This window comes from Peromyscus leucopus, chromosome 6, assembly GCF_004664715.2.
Source record: "Peromyscus leucopus breed LL Stock chromosome 6, UCI_PerLeu_2.1, whole genome shotgun sequence".
In the NCBI taxonomy this organism is placed as follows: domain Eukaryota; kingdom Metazoa; phylum Chordata; class Mammalia; order Rodentia; family Cricetidae; genus Peromyscus; species Peromyscus leucopus.
In genome coordinates, this window is record NC_051068.1 from 77,565,112 (window position 1) to 77,581,318 (window position 16,207).

Sequence of the window (16,207 nt, forward strand, 5' to 3'; positions counted from 1 at the left end):
CTCACCAGGTAGACCAAACTGGCTAGCCAGCAAACCCCAGGGATCCTCTTCCTCTCTACCTTCCCACCAAACTACAACCATTTTACTGACTGAATTCTCTCCCTAGCCCATGCAAGTCATTTAAGTGTATGAGTGCAATGCATGCATGTCTGTGCAACACATGTATGATGTGCCTGCAGAGGCCAGAACGGGGGGAATCATTACCTGAAACTGCAATTACCCGGTGGTTTTAAGATGCCCTGTGAGTGAGTTGAACACAGGTCCTATCTGAGACAAACCAGTGCTTTTAACCTCTGAACCATCTAGCCCTAGCCCTAACACAGTCCTTTTAAATTTAACTAGTTAATTTATCTTTAAACATTTTACTTTTTAAATTATGAGCATGTGTGTAGGTATGTGCAAGTGTGTGCAGGTGCCTGAGGAGACTAAAGGCATTGGACTCCCCAGAACTAGTTACATATGGCTGTGAGCCACCTGATGTTGGTGCTGGCAACCAAATTCAGGTCCTCTGTAAGTGGACCTCTGTAAGTTAAAAAAACAAGTACTTTTAACCACTGATCTATCTCTTCAATCCCTTAATTTAATTTTCAGAAACATCTATTTAGATATATGTGTTTGTGTGTGTTTGTACATGTATGTAGGTGCCTGCCCTGTAGAAGCCAGAATAGGGCAATGGATCTCTGGAGCTGGAGTTGCAGGCAGTTGTGAGCACTCTGGGAACCAAACTCTCCTCTGTAGAGTCCTGTTCTATCCAAGAGCAAGTGCTTTTAACCTCTAATTGAATTTACAGAGATCTTCTGCCTCTGTCTCCCGACTGCTGGGAGCCAAGAAGTGTGCCACCATGCTCGGCAACTTACTTTTTAGGTTTGTGTATTTTTTTATTTTACGTGTATGAGTATTTTGCCTGCATATGTGTATGTGTTTGTTGCCCTATGGCTCTTTGCATACATCTATAGTTTTAGAGGTTAACCATTTCTCTCTCCCATCATCCTTGCTTAAATTTCCACACCTAGTGTCTCATTTCTACTTTTACTGAATATGTGTTCTACTGTAACTGCCCAATCTACCTTATTCCCCTCTTGTGGGCTCCTTTCTAGTTACCTGGCCTCCCAGGTATATACCTACATATACTCCCATGTAAATACACACACACTAAACTACTTTTCTATTAATTATTTACAATTAACTTATCACTGCATCAATTTAATTTAAAACTTATTTGCTGTGTTTAAATATGCTATAAGATTTAGAATCTAGTATCTGCATATGGGAGAGAACCTGCAATATTTGTCTTTCTGAGCCTGGGCTACCTCTGTTGATGTATTTTCCATTTCCCTGCAAATTGAATAGTTTACCTTTTCTTTGTGGCTTAATAAAATTCCATTGTGTATATGAGCCACATTTTTATTACCCATTTATCGGTGTTGTGTATATTGGTTCCATATAGAACAGCAATAAATGTAGGTGTGTAAGCATCTCTGTTGTAGGCTATGGAATCCTTTGGGACATGCCCAGGACTGATGTAACTAGATTGTATGGTAGTTCTAGTTTTTGGTTTTTTGAGACAGGGTTTCTCTGTGTAGTTTTGGTGCCTGCCCTGGATCTCGCTCTGTAGACCGGGCTGACCTCGAACTCACAGAAATCCGCCTGGCTCTGCCTCCCAAGTGCTGGGATTAAAGGCGCCGCCGCCACCACCGCCACCACCACCTGGCTGGTAATTCTAGTTTTAGTTATAGTTTTTCTGAGATGTTTCCACAATGATTTCCATGGTAACTGTACCCATTGATATGCTCCTCAACAATGAATAGGAGTTCTCCTTTCTTTGAACCCTTCCCAGCTTTTGGTGTTCTTGTTTTATAGATGATTGTCGTTCTTTCTGGCTGGGCGAGTTGGAATCTCAAGGTAGTTTTAATTTGTATTTTCCTTCCCCAAAGGATTTAACAGTTTTCAAGAGCATGTACTGTAGAGTGCATCTTGATTTTAGGTCCTATGTGCCCTCTGACCTATTTATATCTCTATCTGTCCTTGAGCAAGTTTTCTGGTCCCTGAATATCGATTTCTTCACCTTTAAAATGGGCCAGTCATTTAAACTACAAAGAAAACTAAGTGAAACAGTCATGTGTGTTTTACAATACAAGCTTGGATTGTTGGAGCGAGGTTTAATCCCAGAACTCAGGAGGCAGGCTGGTAGAGCTCTTGAGTTTACAAAGTGAGTTCCAGTGCCACCAAGGCTGCATAGTGAGAACTTCTCTCAAAAAAGGGAAAGGGTGGAGAGATTGCTCAGCTGTTAAGAGCATAAGCTATTCTTCAGAGGACCGGGTTCCATTCCTAGCACACACATGATGTATCACAACTGTCTGTAATTCAGACATGCATGCAGGCAAAACACTCATACACATAAAATATAAATAAATCTAAAAAAACAAAGACGCTTGTATTAATAAAAATTTAAATAAAACTTGGACAATATTGACTTTTATCTCTATCATAGCCCTCATTTTTAAATGGGCAAGTTTAAAAATTGTTGAGTGAGAGAAAAGTGCAGGATAGAACACAGTTGAACTATGCTCAATGCATTAGACAGATAGGGAATGGAGAGTTCCTATGTCCTCACTGCTTTCCTGGGCATTTGTTTGGGTTTTGTTGTTGTTTTTGTTTTTGCAAATCAAGCTAGGAGAAAAAATGGTACCAACAGAGATTATTGGAATCCTTGCCCATAGTTTAGAATTTCTATTCTCAAATATGGAGTGTGGTCCTCGGGGCTGCAACTTTGGTGTGACATCTAACTGTCCTGTTAACCTCTAAAGTAGTTACTGGGTGAGCTGGCCTATACAGATTAATTGATTTTCCAGTAACTGGGCTATTTTATGTCATTTGATTTTTAGGTTTTCAGTTAACGTGTTAAAACAAAGTTTTATGTTGTGTAGTGGTGGCGGCCTATGCCTTTAATCCCAACATAGGTGGATCTCTGTAAGTTTGAGGTAAGCCTGGTCTGCAGAGTGAGTTCCAGGACAGCCAGGGATGCACAGAGAAATCCTGTCTCAAAAAACCAACCGACCAAACAAGAAAGAAAACAAAAGTGAGGTTTTACTTGTTATTATTTTGTTCTGTTCTGTTCTTTTTTCCTTCCTTGTCCCTCTTCCTTGATTGGCTCCTTGACTTGGAAATAATCTTAGCTCTGCACCCTTTTGAAAAGGAATATCTTCTTAAAAGTGTATGAGTCTTACAAATGTACATTCATATAGTATGGAATGAACATGTTTTAAGAAAGTTTAAGCCCATACAGCATAGTTCAGTTTTCAAATGTTAAGCCTTTTAAGTGTGGTTGATATATTGTGCACCCCAATAAACTTATCTGGGAGTCATAGAACAGAACAGCTATAATATTATAAACATAAGAGGTTAGGCAGTGGTAGCACACGGCTTTAATCCTAGCATTCCAGGGGCAGAGATCCACCTGGATCTCTGTGAGTTCAAGGCCACACTGGAAACAGCCAGGCATGGTGACTCACACCTTTAATCCCAGGAAGTGATGGCAGAAAGCAGAAAGGTATTTAAGGCGTGAGGATGAGGAACTAGAGCCTGGTTAAGCTTTTAGGCTTTTGAGCAACAGTTCAGCTGAGATTCATTCTGGATGAGGACTCAGGCTTCTAGTCTGAGGAAACAGGATCAGCTGAGAAACTGGTGAGGTGAGGTAGCTGTGGCTTGTTCTGCTTCTCTGATCTCCCATCGTTCACCCTGATAACTGGCCTTGGGTTTTGTTTTATTAATAAAACTCTTTAAGATTCATGCTACATTTAAGTCTTAAAAACTCTTAGTAAAATAAAATATAAATGGACAAACTGAATTTTTACTGATAGTAAACAAAGTTATATGACATTTTTCCCAGTTACACAAACCCCATTATCACATTAACTAAGAGAATGTAAAGAACAAGAGTATTTTCTGCCAGGCCTGGTTCCATTTCCTCACTTGCTGTTTTAATAACTAAGTTATGAGATGGAATATGTCTATGCCTGGAACAAATATAATAAAAATAGAATTTAAGTAGGTACCAGTGTTAAAAAAAATTAGTGCTAGATAAACTGTGTCTCAAGAAAACAAAAATAAACAGTTTTCGCAATCTCTTGGGTTTTTAGTTATTTGAAAAGGCTGGCACAAGCAACTCCATCTTGTTGGTTTGTTTTTACGGTGTATGTATGTCTCCTGGGAAGTTCTGATAATCTTTTAGTACTGTGGTTCTCAACCTTAGGTCTCAAAGACCCCTTGATGGAGAGTGTCAAATGACCCTTTCACAGGGGCTGCCTAAGTGCATTGGAAAACAGAGATATTTACATTATGATTCATAATAGCAGCAAAATTACAGGTATGAAGTAGCAACAAAAATAATTTTATGGTTGGGGATCATCACAACTTGAGGAGCTGTATTAAAGGGTTATAACATTAGGAAGATTGAGAACCACTGCTTTACAATGTGGTAGTGTGTATGTGTGTACACACTAGCATGCATGCAAGTGTACAAGTGTGTAAGAGGTAAGAGAGAAAGATGGGGGTGGGATGAGTCAGTCTTTAATTATGTTGCTCAGGCTGACTGTTATTGAATGCACAGACTCAAGTGATTCTCCTGCATCAACCTCCTGAATAGCTGTGCTTTCCACCATGCCTGGCTAGAATGAGAAATTTTGTTTTCATTTTCTGTCAGACGGATTTTATACATATACTGTGGTTTGTGTACTACACAATTCTTGGGGACTCTGTTATACCTTGGTCTTTGCATATGGTGTTATTGGAATTCTGTGTGTTATAAATTATAAACATACACTAATTTGAGCCTTTATAGAATTATATGTTGTTGTTTGGTGATAGGGTATTGCTATGTAGTTCAGACTGGCCATCAATTTAGGATCCTTCTGCCTCTTACATTTTATGCTTACCAATATCTGCCATCTTGTCAAGCATAAATCATGTCAGTTATTTTTAAAAATATTTTCTCTCTCTCTCTCTCTCTCTCTCTCTCTCTCTCTCTCTCTCTCTCTCTCTCTCTCTCTCTCTCTCTCTCTCTCTCTCTCGTTTTTCGAGACAGGGTTTCTCTGTGTAGCTTTGGTGCCTGCCCTGGATCTCACTCTGTAGACCAGGTTGGCCTCGAACTCACAGGGATCCGCCTGCCTCTGCCTCTCGAATGCTGGGATTAAAGGTGTGCGCCACCACCACCCAGCAAATCTTTTGTTTTTTAAAGGTTTATTTTTAAATTATGTGTATGTGCGTTTCTCTGTGTGAGTATGTGCACATGAATACAGGAGCTCTTGGAGGCCAGAGGCATTGGATTACCCTTGGAACTGGAGTTACAGGTAGTTGTGAGTTTACCTGACATGGTACTGGAAGTCATACTCAGGTTCTCTGGAAGTGTATATAGTCTGTGTTCATAACTGCTGAGCCTTCTCTCCAGCCCGGATCATGTCATTTGTGTTTTATATGTACCTTCAATTCCATGGTTGTCAGTAGTTTGTTAATTGACTTCTGTGTTAATATTTAATTCTTTAGCTTCCATATTATATCAGTAGTTATCCTTTCTAATAGATATGAAGACACTGATGGGTAAAATATGGGTTCCCTTTCCCCCATAGTTGCGTAAACTATATTAAGTACCAAACTAAAATTTGTAGAATAATTGTTATTTCTTGCAACAATAAAACCACCAAGAATTTGTTGATTTAGAACACATATACCTTCTACTTTTAAAGCCCTGGAGGCAGGAACTTTGAAATCTTGTTTCACTGGGTTAAAGGCAGTGTTGACAGGACTGATTGATTGTCCAGGCATTAGAGAAGAATCCATTACTACCTTTTTAGCTTTTAGTGGCCATCTTTCTTGGCAGTCACTCCAGTCTTCTGACTGTCTTCAGCCACTTTGTTGTCTAATCTGCATGGGAGTGCTGGAGAGGAGCTTCAGTGGTTAAGAATGCTTGCTGCTCTTCCAGAGTTCATTTCCTAGCATCCACTCAGTTTTGATGGCTTACAACTGCCTGGAACTCCAGCTATAAAGGATCCTACATTTTTTTCTGTCTTCCTTGGGTACCTGCACACAAACACTAATCTGCGTCTGCCTCACTCTTATAGGGTCCCTCTTGAATAATTTAGAAATAATGTACATCTCAAGCACCTTGATGACATCTTTCTCTACTGATCTCCTTTTGAGACAGGGTCTTTCTATATAGCTCTGGTTGTCTTGAAACTCACAGTGCAGACCAAACTGGCTTAAACCCACAGAGATCCACCTGCCTCCCTAGTGCAGGGTTTAAAGGTGTGCACCACCACCACCACCACCACCACCACCACCACCACCACACCACCACCACCACCACCACCCAGCTCAGAATTTCCTTCTTTCCATTTTGAAGAACATTATTCATTATTAACTCCTATCTCTTTTTTTAGTTGGTGTAATACGGTGTCCAGTATGCCGTCAAGAATGCAGACAGATAGATCTTGTGGATAATTATTTTGTGAAAGACACATCTGAAGCTCCTAGCAGTTCTGATGAGAAGTCAGAACAGGTATGCACCTCAATTTTTCTGTATATTTTTCCTTGTTTTCAAAATTAAATTATAAGAAAAATATTTGGTTAAATAATTAGACACTTCCACTAAGCTCTATATTTCCAATTAGAAATAAACTTCCACACCCTCAGCCCTGGTGAAGTAAAGGTTATTATTTAAAAAGTTAATTTTTGCATAGATTTTTATGTTCTGAGTATTAGATTTTTACCTATCTAAATAAATGTTTATTGATAAAGGAATTTTGTTAAAGATAAATGGATAACAAGATGATTTTATTCTTTATATAATGAATTGGGTTTTTTTTTTTTTTTTTGCAATTCACAGTTTTTACTTCTTTATTTTGTGGATCTACATTTGGCAAATGTGATGTAGACTAGTGTTTATTTCTCTTTTAGGTTTGCACTAGTTGTGAAGACAATGCAAGTGCAGTTGGTTTTTGTGTAGAATGTGGAGAGTGGCTATGTAAGACATGCATTGAAGCCCATCAGAGAGTAAAATTCACTAAAGATCATCTAATCAGGAAAAAAGAAGATGTCTCAGGTACGACAATGGTACATAGAGTTGCTGTTTTTAAAAACATTGTGTGTGTACCATCATGCCACAGTGCTTATTTGTGAAGTCAGGACAAATTTCAGGAGTTGAGTTTCCTATAGCATTTGAGTCCCCGGGATGGAATTTTGACCCTCAGGCTTGGCAGCATATGCCTTTATCACTGAGGTATTTTGTTTGTTTAGTTTTAATGTTCACATTTAACCTTTTGAGTCAAAAATGCTATGGTCTACTTACTGTTAGTTTTGAATACTAGCACCAATAAAAATAGAGAAAAGTTAGTAAAGAATTTTATTGTTTAAATGTTTTATTTTGTTACAGAGTCTGTTGGAGCATCTGGTCAGCGCCCTGTGTTTTGTCCTGTACATAAACAAGAACAGTTGAAACTGTTCTGTGAAACATGTGATAGACTGACGTGTAGAGACTGTCAGCTATTGGAGCACAAAGAACATAGGTACAGAAGTCTTAATTGTTTACTGAAAAATATTAGAAATAGTACCGATAAATTTGTTTTAAACAAATATTGGTCTTATAATTTTGTCTTAGCATATTTGTCTTAGTCCTGATTTTATTTCTTGAAGCAATCTATGTTTGATAGGATAATGTCTTTTATGTTCATATTTACTTATTATGAATATTTGTTATGGTATATCATTAATGTGGTTTTGGGTTTGTAAGATTGGAGTTATGTTATTTCCTTGTTTGTTAGTCCTATTGTTCAAATAAGCTTTTTCCAAATGTAATGTATTTAGGTTAGAGGCTATATGAAAAGTTAGCAATTGTTTGTATAGAGGTGACTGATAAATATTCTCACATATGTGGCTGATACCTTGTTTTAATATCTAAACATAAATACACTGGTTTCACATTAGATATATAATTTGCAGGAAAAGTAGGACTCTATAAACAAGTAATTTTTTTTGGTTTTTCAAGACAGGGCTTCTCTGTGCAGCTCTGGCTGTCCTGGAATTTGCTCTGTAGCCCAGGCTGGCCTCAAACTCACAGAGATCTGCCTGGCTCTGCCTCCCAAGTCCTGGGATTAAAGGCGTGCACCACCACTGCCTGGCTATAGGTAAACATTGTTACTGAGTACAGTTTTAATACATTACCCCCCCCCCCTTTTTTTTTTTTTGAGATAGGGTTTCTCTGTATAAGAGTCCTGGCTGTCCTGGAACTCACTCTGTAGACCAGGCTGGCTTCAAACTCATAGACATCCCCCTGCCTCTGTCTCCTGAGTGCTGGAATTAAAGGCGTGCACCACCACTGCCCAGCAATACATATCTTTTTATTAACCATATTTTGACTGAATCAGCAATACTCACACATGTGTGTTCATCTGAACAGTTTTAGAACTGTAATAGAATTTTTAGTTAGGCATATGACAAAATTTTTACATACTCTCTCACTTTCCATGGCTTCTGTTTATTAGAAATAGTAGGTGGTATGGTCTGTCCACAAACTAGAATTATCTAGGATCTTTTTAAGAATAGATTTTTCACCAGACAGTGTTGGCGCACCGAGCACTCGGGAGGCAGGGCCAGGCAGATCTCTGTGAGTTCAAGGCCAGCCTGGTCTACAGAGTGAGATCCAGGACAGGCACCAAAGCTACACAGAGAAACCCTGTCTCGAAAAACAAAAACAAAACAAAACAAACCATAAAAAAAAACCCAAAAATAAATAAATAAAATAAATTTTTCTAAATGGATGAAAGTAAGTTTTATCAAGAAAGGGTAGTAAATAGTTTCTGCCTCAAACCCCAACTAACCTATGTTTTCCATCTCCCCTTAATTTTCTTTGTCAATTGAAGTCTTGTGAGTTGCCCAGTTTGGTTTTCAAGTTTATGATCTTGCCTCACTCAGACTTCCAAGCACCTGGGATTATAAGAATGTTCAACTGTGCCTGGAGTAAATAGTTTAAGTGTGTTTTCTTCAGTGGATTTATTGAGTGTCACTGATGCTGTCATCCAATTGCTAACAGTTATTATTTTCTCCGTGCTGAGTGCTCTTTTAATTCATGAAGTATTAAAGTGCTCTGGAAGATGTAAGAACTTGCTCTCAGGAGGCTTTAGTAATTTGTGCAGTGGTAGAGCCACGATTTGCGTGCCAGTGTTTATGCTCTAAATCTCTTTATCTATATGTTCGTTTCTGTACAGTATACATTACATAAAACAGGTCACATTTGATTATATCCAGATATAATACCTTTTAAAGAAGAGCATTTTCTAACTCTTTATAACCTTAATTAGTTACATGTAGGAGTAGTTATATGTAGGAGTCTGCCAGAGACCAGCTATCGAAGGGTTCTTGGGTGGAAGAGAGAAGAATGAGGAAATGATAGACAGAAACACAGAAAGAGATGAGAAGACAGAGATAAAGGATAGCTTCAGGAGGGCCCTGCGTCAATACCCAGATGCCAAGGGGAGAGGCAAAAGACCTCTCTCTTGTAAGATCAAAGCATTCCGTAAGCTAAGTGTATGTAGTCCCTTCCAAACACCTAGTAAACACACCCGGGGCCAAAATCATCCCATTATGCAGCTCTGCTGGGTAAATCAAGCTCAGATTCTCTGACATTGAGTCAGGTCTCACTGGATAGCCTTTGTGCAACATTACTTCATGTTTCATGTCTCTCATCTGCAGTGTTTTACCTGAAGTGACTAATCTTATGGAAGACTTCACATTTAGGGCCAAATCACAGTATTATTTGTCCTCTAATTTGTCACAGCTTCAGCCAGATACTTTGATCTCTCAAATTTTTTTCATAGTATTTAAAATTTTTTATTACATTTAATTATTTGGGGAGGGGAGTGCCAAAGCTCAGTGTGAAGGTCAGAGTACAACTTTTAGAATTGATTCTCTCTCTCCTTCTATCATAGGAGCCCCAGGAATTGAACTGTTAGGCCTGACAGTGAATGTCTTTATCCTGCTGACCCATCTCTCAGGCTACATAGTGTTATAAAATTGCTGGTGAAAAGCAATAAGCAAAGGAAGATAGTATATTTTTTCTTGTGGCAAAATTGCTTCATTGGTTATAAATAGCTTAAAGAAGTAGAGAGTGGTACACGCCTTTAATCTCAGCACTCACTCAGACGACAGAGGCAGGCAGGTCTCTGTGAATTCAAGGCCAGCCTGGTCTACAAAGTGAGTTCTAGGATAGGCTCCAAAGCTATGCAGAGAAACCCTGTCTTGAAAAAAACAAACCAACCAAAAAAGAGAAAAAGTAGAGGGTTCATGGGTAGGGAGTGGTAGAAGATTAGCTTCAACTGACTTTCTTTTTTTTTTTTCTTCGAGACAGGGTTTCTCTGTGTAGCTTTGCGCCTTTCCTGGAGCTCACTTGGTAGCCCAGGCTGGCCTCGAACTCAAAGAGATCCACCTGGCTCTGCCTCCCGAGTGCTGGGATTAAAGGTGTGCGCCACCACCGCCCGGCTTCAACTGACTTTCTACCTTCAAGTTTAACTGTAGTCTTTTTTCCTTTACCATCAGTCCTAATTTTATTAATAATGTGTTTCTGTCTTCCGTTGCCCCCCCCACCCCCCTTTGAGGCAGCCTGGAACTTGCTATGTACACCACACTGGCCTTATACTTATAAGGATCCTCCTGCCCTTGTCTCCTGAGTGCTGGGATTGTTAAGTGTGCTACCCTACCCAGCTTTAACATATGGTCTTGAAGATTTTCCTTCTTCTGTATTCAGCTTCAGAACATTTCTGTGACCATTTATATGTTTTTTATTTGTTTTTATTCTTACTGGTAACAGTTCTCTGACACCAACTAAATGTCCTTTAATTCACTTAGAACATCTATATACTTCGAGTTACTTTAGTCCAACTGATTAAAGGTCCTTTGGTGGAGTGCTCTTACTTCAGACACCAGTTGTAAATTAGGTTATGGACCTCTTTAATTTGCAACTGAGTTTATTATGAAGATATTTTAAATACAAATGAACAGCCATTTGATGAGATACATAGGGCAAGCTATAAGAGAAAGGGATATATCAGTAGGTTTGTTATTGTCCATATGTTCAGTAGCCTAGAAGCTCCCCAAATTTTGCCTTTTGTATTTTTTTCTTTTTTTTTTTCGACACTGTGTAGGCTTTGATACTACTGTAGAATACGAGAGTGGCGCTGATTGATTAAAGTGAAAGTCACTGGTCATTTGTGATCAGCTCAACCTTCGAACCATCTCTTTTAAGTTTAGAGGGACAGTGATGAAATTTCTTAATGACAGCACTTGCAGGGTACCCCCCATTAAGAGGTATATGACATATATCATAGTATCACATCTTTCTCTTGTGTTTGCACTTCCATTTTGTTTTAGTGAATGTTTGTTTTTTGATATGAGGTCTTGATGTAACCTAGGGTGTCCTCAAGACCTGCTGAGTAGCTTATGCTAGCCTCAAACTTGCTGTCCTGCTGTAGCCTCTCAGATTACAGATACGACACCACGCCCAGGCCTGCATTTGCATTATGCTTTGCCTGGATGTATATGATTGTAGAACTGTTCTGAAAAAGCTCTGTTTCCCATTAATGCAGGCTAGTCTGTCTGCTTTGAGACCTGTTACGTTAAAGGTTTTTCTATCTATGTTGCTGCCTATTATTTAGTTGAAGTATGTTAACATAACATCAGTAGCAACAACAAAATACTTTTAAGTGGCCCTCTGTAATCAAAAGGTATAAGTTTTTAGTGTACCGCACACTATATAATCTTATTTCTATCTTTTCCTTCATTATCTGATTACAAGACTACTTTTACTATTGATATCATCTTCAGAGTACAGCAAAACCCCAAATGTATTAGCAAGTGGCATACTCTACAGGGTGGTGGCGTTCTAAAGAGGATGCTGGTCTTTCATGCTATAATTATTGACTATAAACTATATAACATTTTGGTAATCAAGAATAGTTTGCTAGATCCTAATCAAAGGATCCAGCAGCTCTTCAGTTGGTCCCAAGTTCCCTTGGGGGAAAAGGTACTTGATTACAGGTATGATGAGCATTGTTTTTTTTTTTTTCATTCTCCCGGTTGCACATTCCTGTAAAAATATATTTCCATTTTATAGAAACTCTAGTGGATGCTTCTTTCCAGGTTAGAGTTTCTCTCAATACTTGAACATGTGGTAATTATTCTAGGTTTCAGGATTAATTTATATCCTCCAGCTACAGTCTTGATATTGTCTATTATCAGCCTACTTTTTCTCAAATGGTCTATATTATCTCCCAGTATCTAGAAATTTCCTGCTCTAAAATGCTTGCCATTGGGTGCCCCTTACAGCCTTTTGCCATAAACTATAGTCTGCATTAAAGTGTTGCCAGATATTTCCAGACATCACATCTAAGTATGTATCATATATACTGAGTGTGGTCAAAGAGTATCGAGAGACTTAACTTTTGTATTTCACACATAGCCTGGTTTCTTCAGGCCTCATTAAAGTATGGACTTCTTTCAGGTATTGCCCCCACTCCACTTTAGTTTGGGTTAAATTTTTTTATCTTCCCCCTAAATTCTTTTTTTTTTTTTTAAAAGATTTATTTATTATGTATACAGTGTTCTGCCTGCACATATCCCTACAGGCCAGTATAGGGCACCAGAACTCATTACAGATGGTTGTGAGCCACCATGTGGTTGTTGTGAATTGAACTCAGGTCCCCTGGAAGAGCAGCCAGTGCTCTTAACCTCTCAGCCATCTCTCCAGCCCTCCCCCTTAATTCTTATATTAAAGTAAAATAATAAAGTGAACCTGGTATCTCTATCATGTAGCTTCAACTGTGTTTGAAGTGGGGAAAGTTGTTTCCTTTTCTCTCTTTCCTTCCTTCCTTCCTTCCTTCCTTCCTTCCTTCCTTCCTTCCTTCCTTCCTTCCTTCCTTCCTTCCTTCCTTCCTTCTTTCTTTCTTTTTTAAGTAAACTCTCCCTTTTTTTATTTTATACTATTTTGGTTTTTTAGAGACAGGTTTTCTCTGTGTAGCCCTGGCTCTCTTGGAACTCTCTCTGTAGACTAGGCTGGCCTTGAACTAACAGAGATCTGCCTTCCTCAGCCTCCTGAGTGCTGGAATTAAAGGCATGTGCCACCACCACCTCTTGGGCTATCTGTTTTATAATACTCAGCAGGTGAGCTGTTCACCAGTTAGACATGATATTCATCTTAGTTTTAATGTTCAGGTAAAGGAAATTGAACCACTTCACATTAAGTCTATTAAAGTCATTTTAGTTTTTACCTTAATTTTATTACACATTGCCACTTCTAGTCTAATTTTATTATGTGTTAGGACTTAGCTTTAATAACTGTTAGAATAATGGGTTTTGGAATCCTAGTGCATTGAGTTTCCCTGTGAAATAGTTCAATGTTCTTTATGTACTACGCAGCTTTTTTACCCACTCATGTTTAGACAGGTGGCCCTTGACCATGTAGGTTTTAAATATGTGGAACCACTTACCCATGTTTTTTGGTTTTGGTTTTTGAGATTAGTGACACTGTGACAGAACTCTCAGATAATGTATGTAGTGAAGTATAGAATAAAATAAGAAGACTTGACATTTGTTCTGAATTAGTAGGTATGCATAGGCAGTGGTGTCCTTTTTCATTTATAACCATTAAACACACCTCAGTCTGTTGGCAAAAGTTAATCAAAACTTAAATAAACACCATTATATGGTGGTATTCCAGTTGAGAGAGATTTAAACAAACATAAAGATGCAGCATTAAATCATAACCACAAAAATTTAGTTGCAGTAATATGCTTTCTGTTTATATTGGCAGTGAAGTCAGATGTTGGAAATATCTGTTCAGAGTGCTTTGTTACACTAGTCATTTCTGTGAACAGTGTCTAGAGAATGAATTCACTTAAATCAAATTTGTAAAGCAAGAGACTAGAAAAAAGGAATGCCCTGAGCAGTAGAGGTGCAGTTATTAGACTGAGAATGAAAATTACAGATTTTTAATTGGTTATATTGGGCCATTTAAAAAATAATGGTATTGGCATTGGAGTGATGGCATTGACAGTTAAGAATAATTGGTATTAGCTAGGTGTGGGGGCACTTGCCTTTAATCCTAGCATTCACAAGGCAGAGGTAGGTGGATTTTGAGTCTGAGGCCTGGTTGGTCTTCACAGTGAAGAGCTACTGGCTCTCAAAAACAGCACAAACAAGAGTACTCCCTACTCTAAGGATGATCTGGGTTCAGTTCCTAGCATCCATATGGGGCTTGCAGCTGTCAGTAACTCCAGTTCCAGGGGATCTACTGCCCTTTTCTGGCTCCTGTGAACTCCTGCATATGTGCAGGCTTATCACTCATACACATAAAATAAGAATTGTGGGAGCCGGTTTTCAGGTTCCTCGTGGCTTTACCCAGCTCTCCGCGTAGAGAGGATGATTAGGACCACAGGCCCGAGTGCAGGTGTCTAGATGATCTGCACTTGACTGTGCTGGGGGGAGGTCTTTTGCTCCACCCCTTGGCATCTCTAAATACCCTGAGGCAGAGACAGTCAGGGCTTGTTGGAATAGGTTCCAGGCCCTCCTATCCTTTATTTTCTATCTGTTTATCTCCACAGTCTAAATCCTTCTATCTAATATTTCCTGCTACTCGCACTCAAGAAAACTCTGGGGAGCTGTGGATTGGTGGGTAAACACCCCCCAAAGGATAAATAAATCTTAAATATAATCTTAAATATGTTCATGGGAAACTTACAGAATGTCAGCATACCATAAAATGGAACATACACACATAGAGTAAGGCTTTTTCTCTTGAAATGAATAGTTATTTGAAGGTCACAATCTACTTTTAAGGCCTTATCTAGGGTGAAGATGGGCTTGACTCAGTGTAAAACTAGAGTTTCTTTTCCGTTGGTAGGTTACAAAAGAAAGCCCCAGACTTTAACTCTCTTCACTATCACCTTTTGAGGCTTTTCTATCACCCTTAACCTTCAGTCTACTGAGACTAATGTATCCTTTATTCTTGTCACCCCAAGAGAGTACTACATTCCCAGGTATCCTCTGTAATGTATTAATTCCCATAAGACTCATAATGTGCCTAGTTGCTTTTCTTTGTTCACTAATTAATTATGGCTTGCCATCAATAGATTGTATCTTCAACTTCTATCATTTTGTAGGTCCTTTCCCCTTCCAATTAATTAGACACTGCTTCCCTTGTAGTCCTCTTTAATTGTCCTTTTCATAGTCTCCTGTCATTGGACCTGGAGATATGAGATAGTTCTATACTGTTGTTTAGGCCATTTTTCCTCTTTCCTCCAGATCTCCAGATTTTAAAATCATGTTATTATCTATAACCAATTTTTGTTGCTATTCTGTAAAAGCTCAGGTCATTCCATTCATCTCTTAAAGATTTTATTTTTAACTCAATGGCTAACTGTAGAATACTATTATTACCTTAATGTCTGACACTTATATTACTCTGCAGTTTGCTCTCTCAGACCCCCTTAGTTTGGGCAGGTTTTCTGATGTGTTTTGTTCTGTTAGCTTCTTTTTCCCCCCTCCCCCTTTTCTGACATATGGTCTCTTTAGCTCAGGCTGCCCTGGAAGTCACTGTATAGTTCCCCAAATACAACAAATATATGATATTAAAAGATTAAATTTTTTTTTTTTGATTTTTCGAGACAGGGTTTCTCTGTGTAGCTTTGCGCCTTTCCTGGAACTCACTTGGTAGCCCAGGCTGGCCTCGAACTCAGAGATCCGCCTGGCTCTGCCTCCCGAGTGCTGGGATTAAAGGCGTGCGCCACCACCGCCCGGCAAAAGATTAAAATCTTAAACTCTGTAAGACACCACAGATAGAAGTTGCAGGCCTGAAAGTTGCTCTTGATGAGCTAATAAGAGGTAAGTCAATTTGAAGGTCTAGGACCTCAACCTATCGTGGTGTTCATAAGCATGGTATACTTGGGCTGCACTCAAGTTTAAAACGTTTTTTTTAAAACCCTTTGTCTTAGTTAAGGTTTTTCTATTGCTGTGAAGAGATACCATGACCACAACAACTTTTATGAAGAAACCATTGAATTGGGCTGGCTTACAGTTTCAGAGATAGTTCATTATCATGATGGGAGCATGGCCGCATGCAGGAAGATATGGTGCTGGAGCTGAGAGTGCTCTATCTTGCAGGCAATAG

General features: G+C 38.9%; 1 protein-coding gene across 2 annotated transcripts in view; it reads left to right on the forward strand.

Moving 5' to 3' along the window:
- Positions 1 to 16,207, forward strand: part of Trim33 (tripartite motif containing 33) — a 95,243-nt gene that overhangs the window by 31,047 nt on the left and 47,989 nt on the right. For both annotated transcript variants that reach the window (XM_028877324.2, XM_028877325.2), the window contains exons 2-4: positions 6,435 to 6,553; positions 6,952 to 7,096; positions 7,427 to 7,559. In XM_028877324.2, the coding sequence (XP_028733157.1) occupies positions 6,435 to 6,553; positions 6,952 to 7,096; positions 7,427 to 7,559 (397 nt within the window). The remainder of the gene's footprint in view (positions 1 to 6,434; positions 6,554 to 6,951; positions 7,097 to 7,426; positions 7,560 to 16,207) is intronic.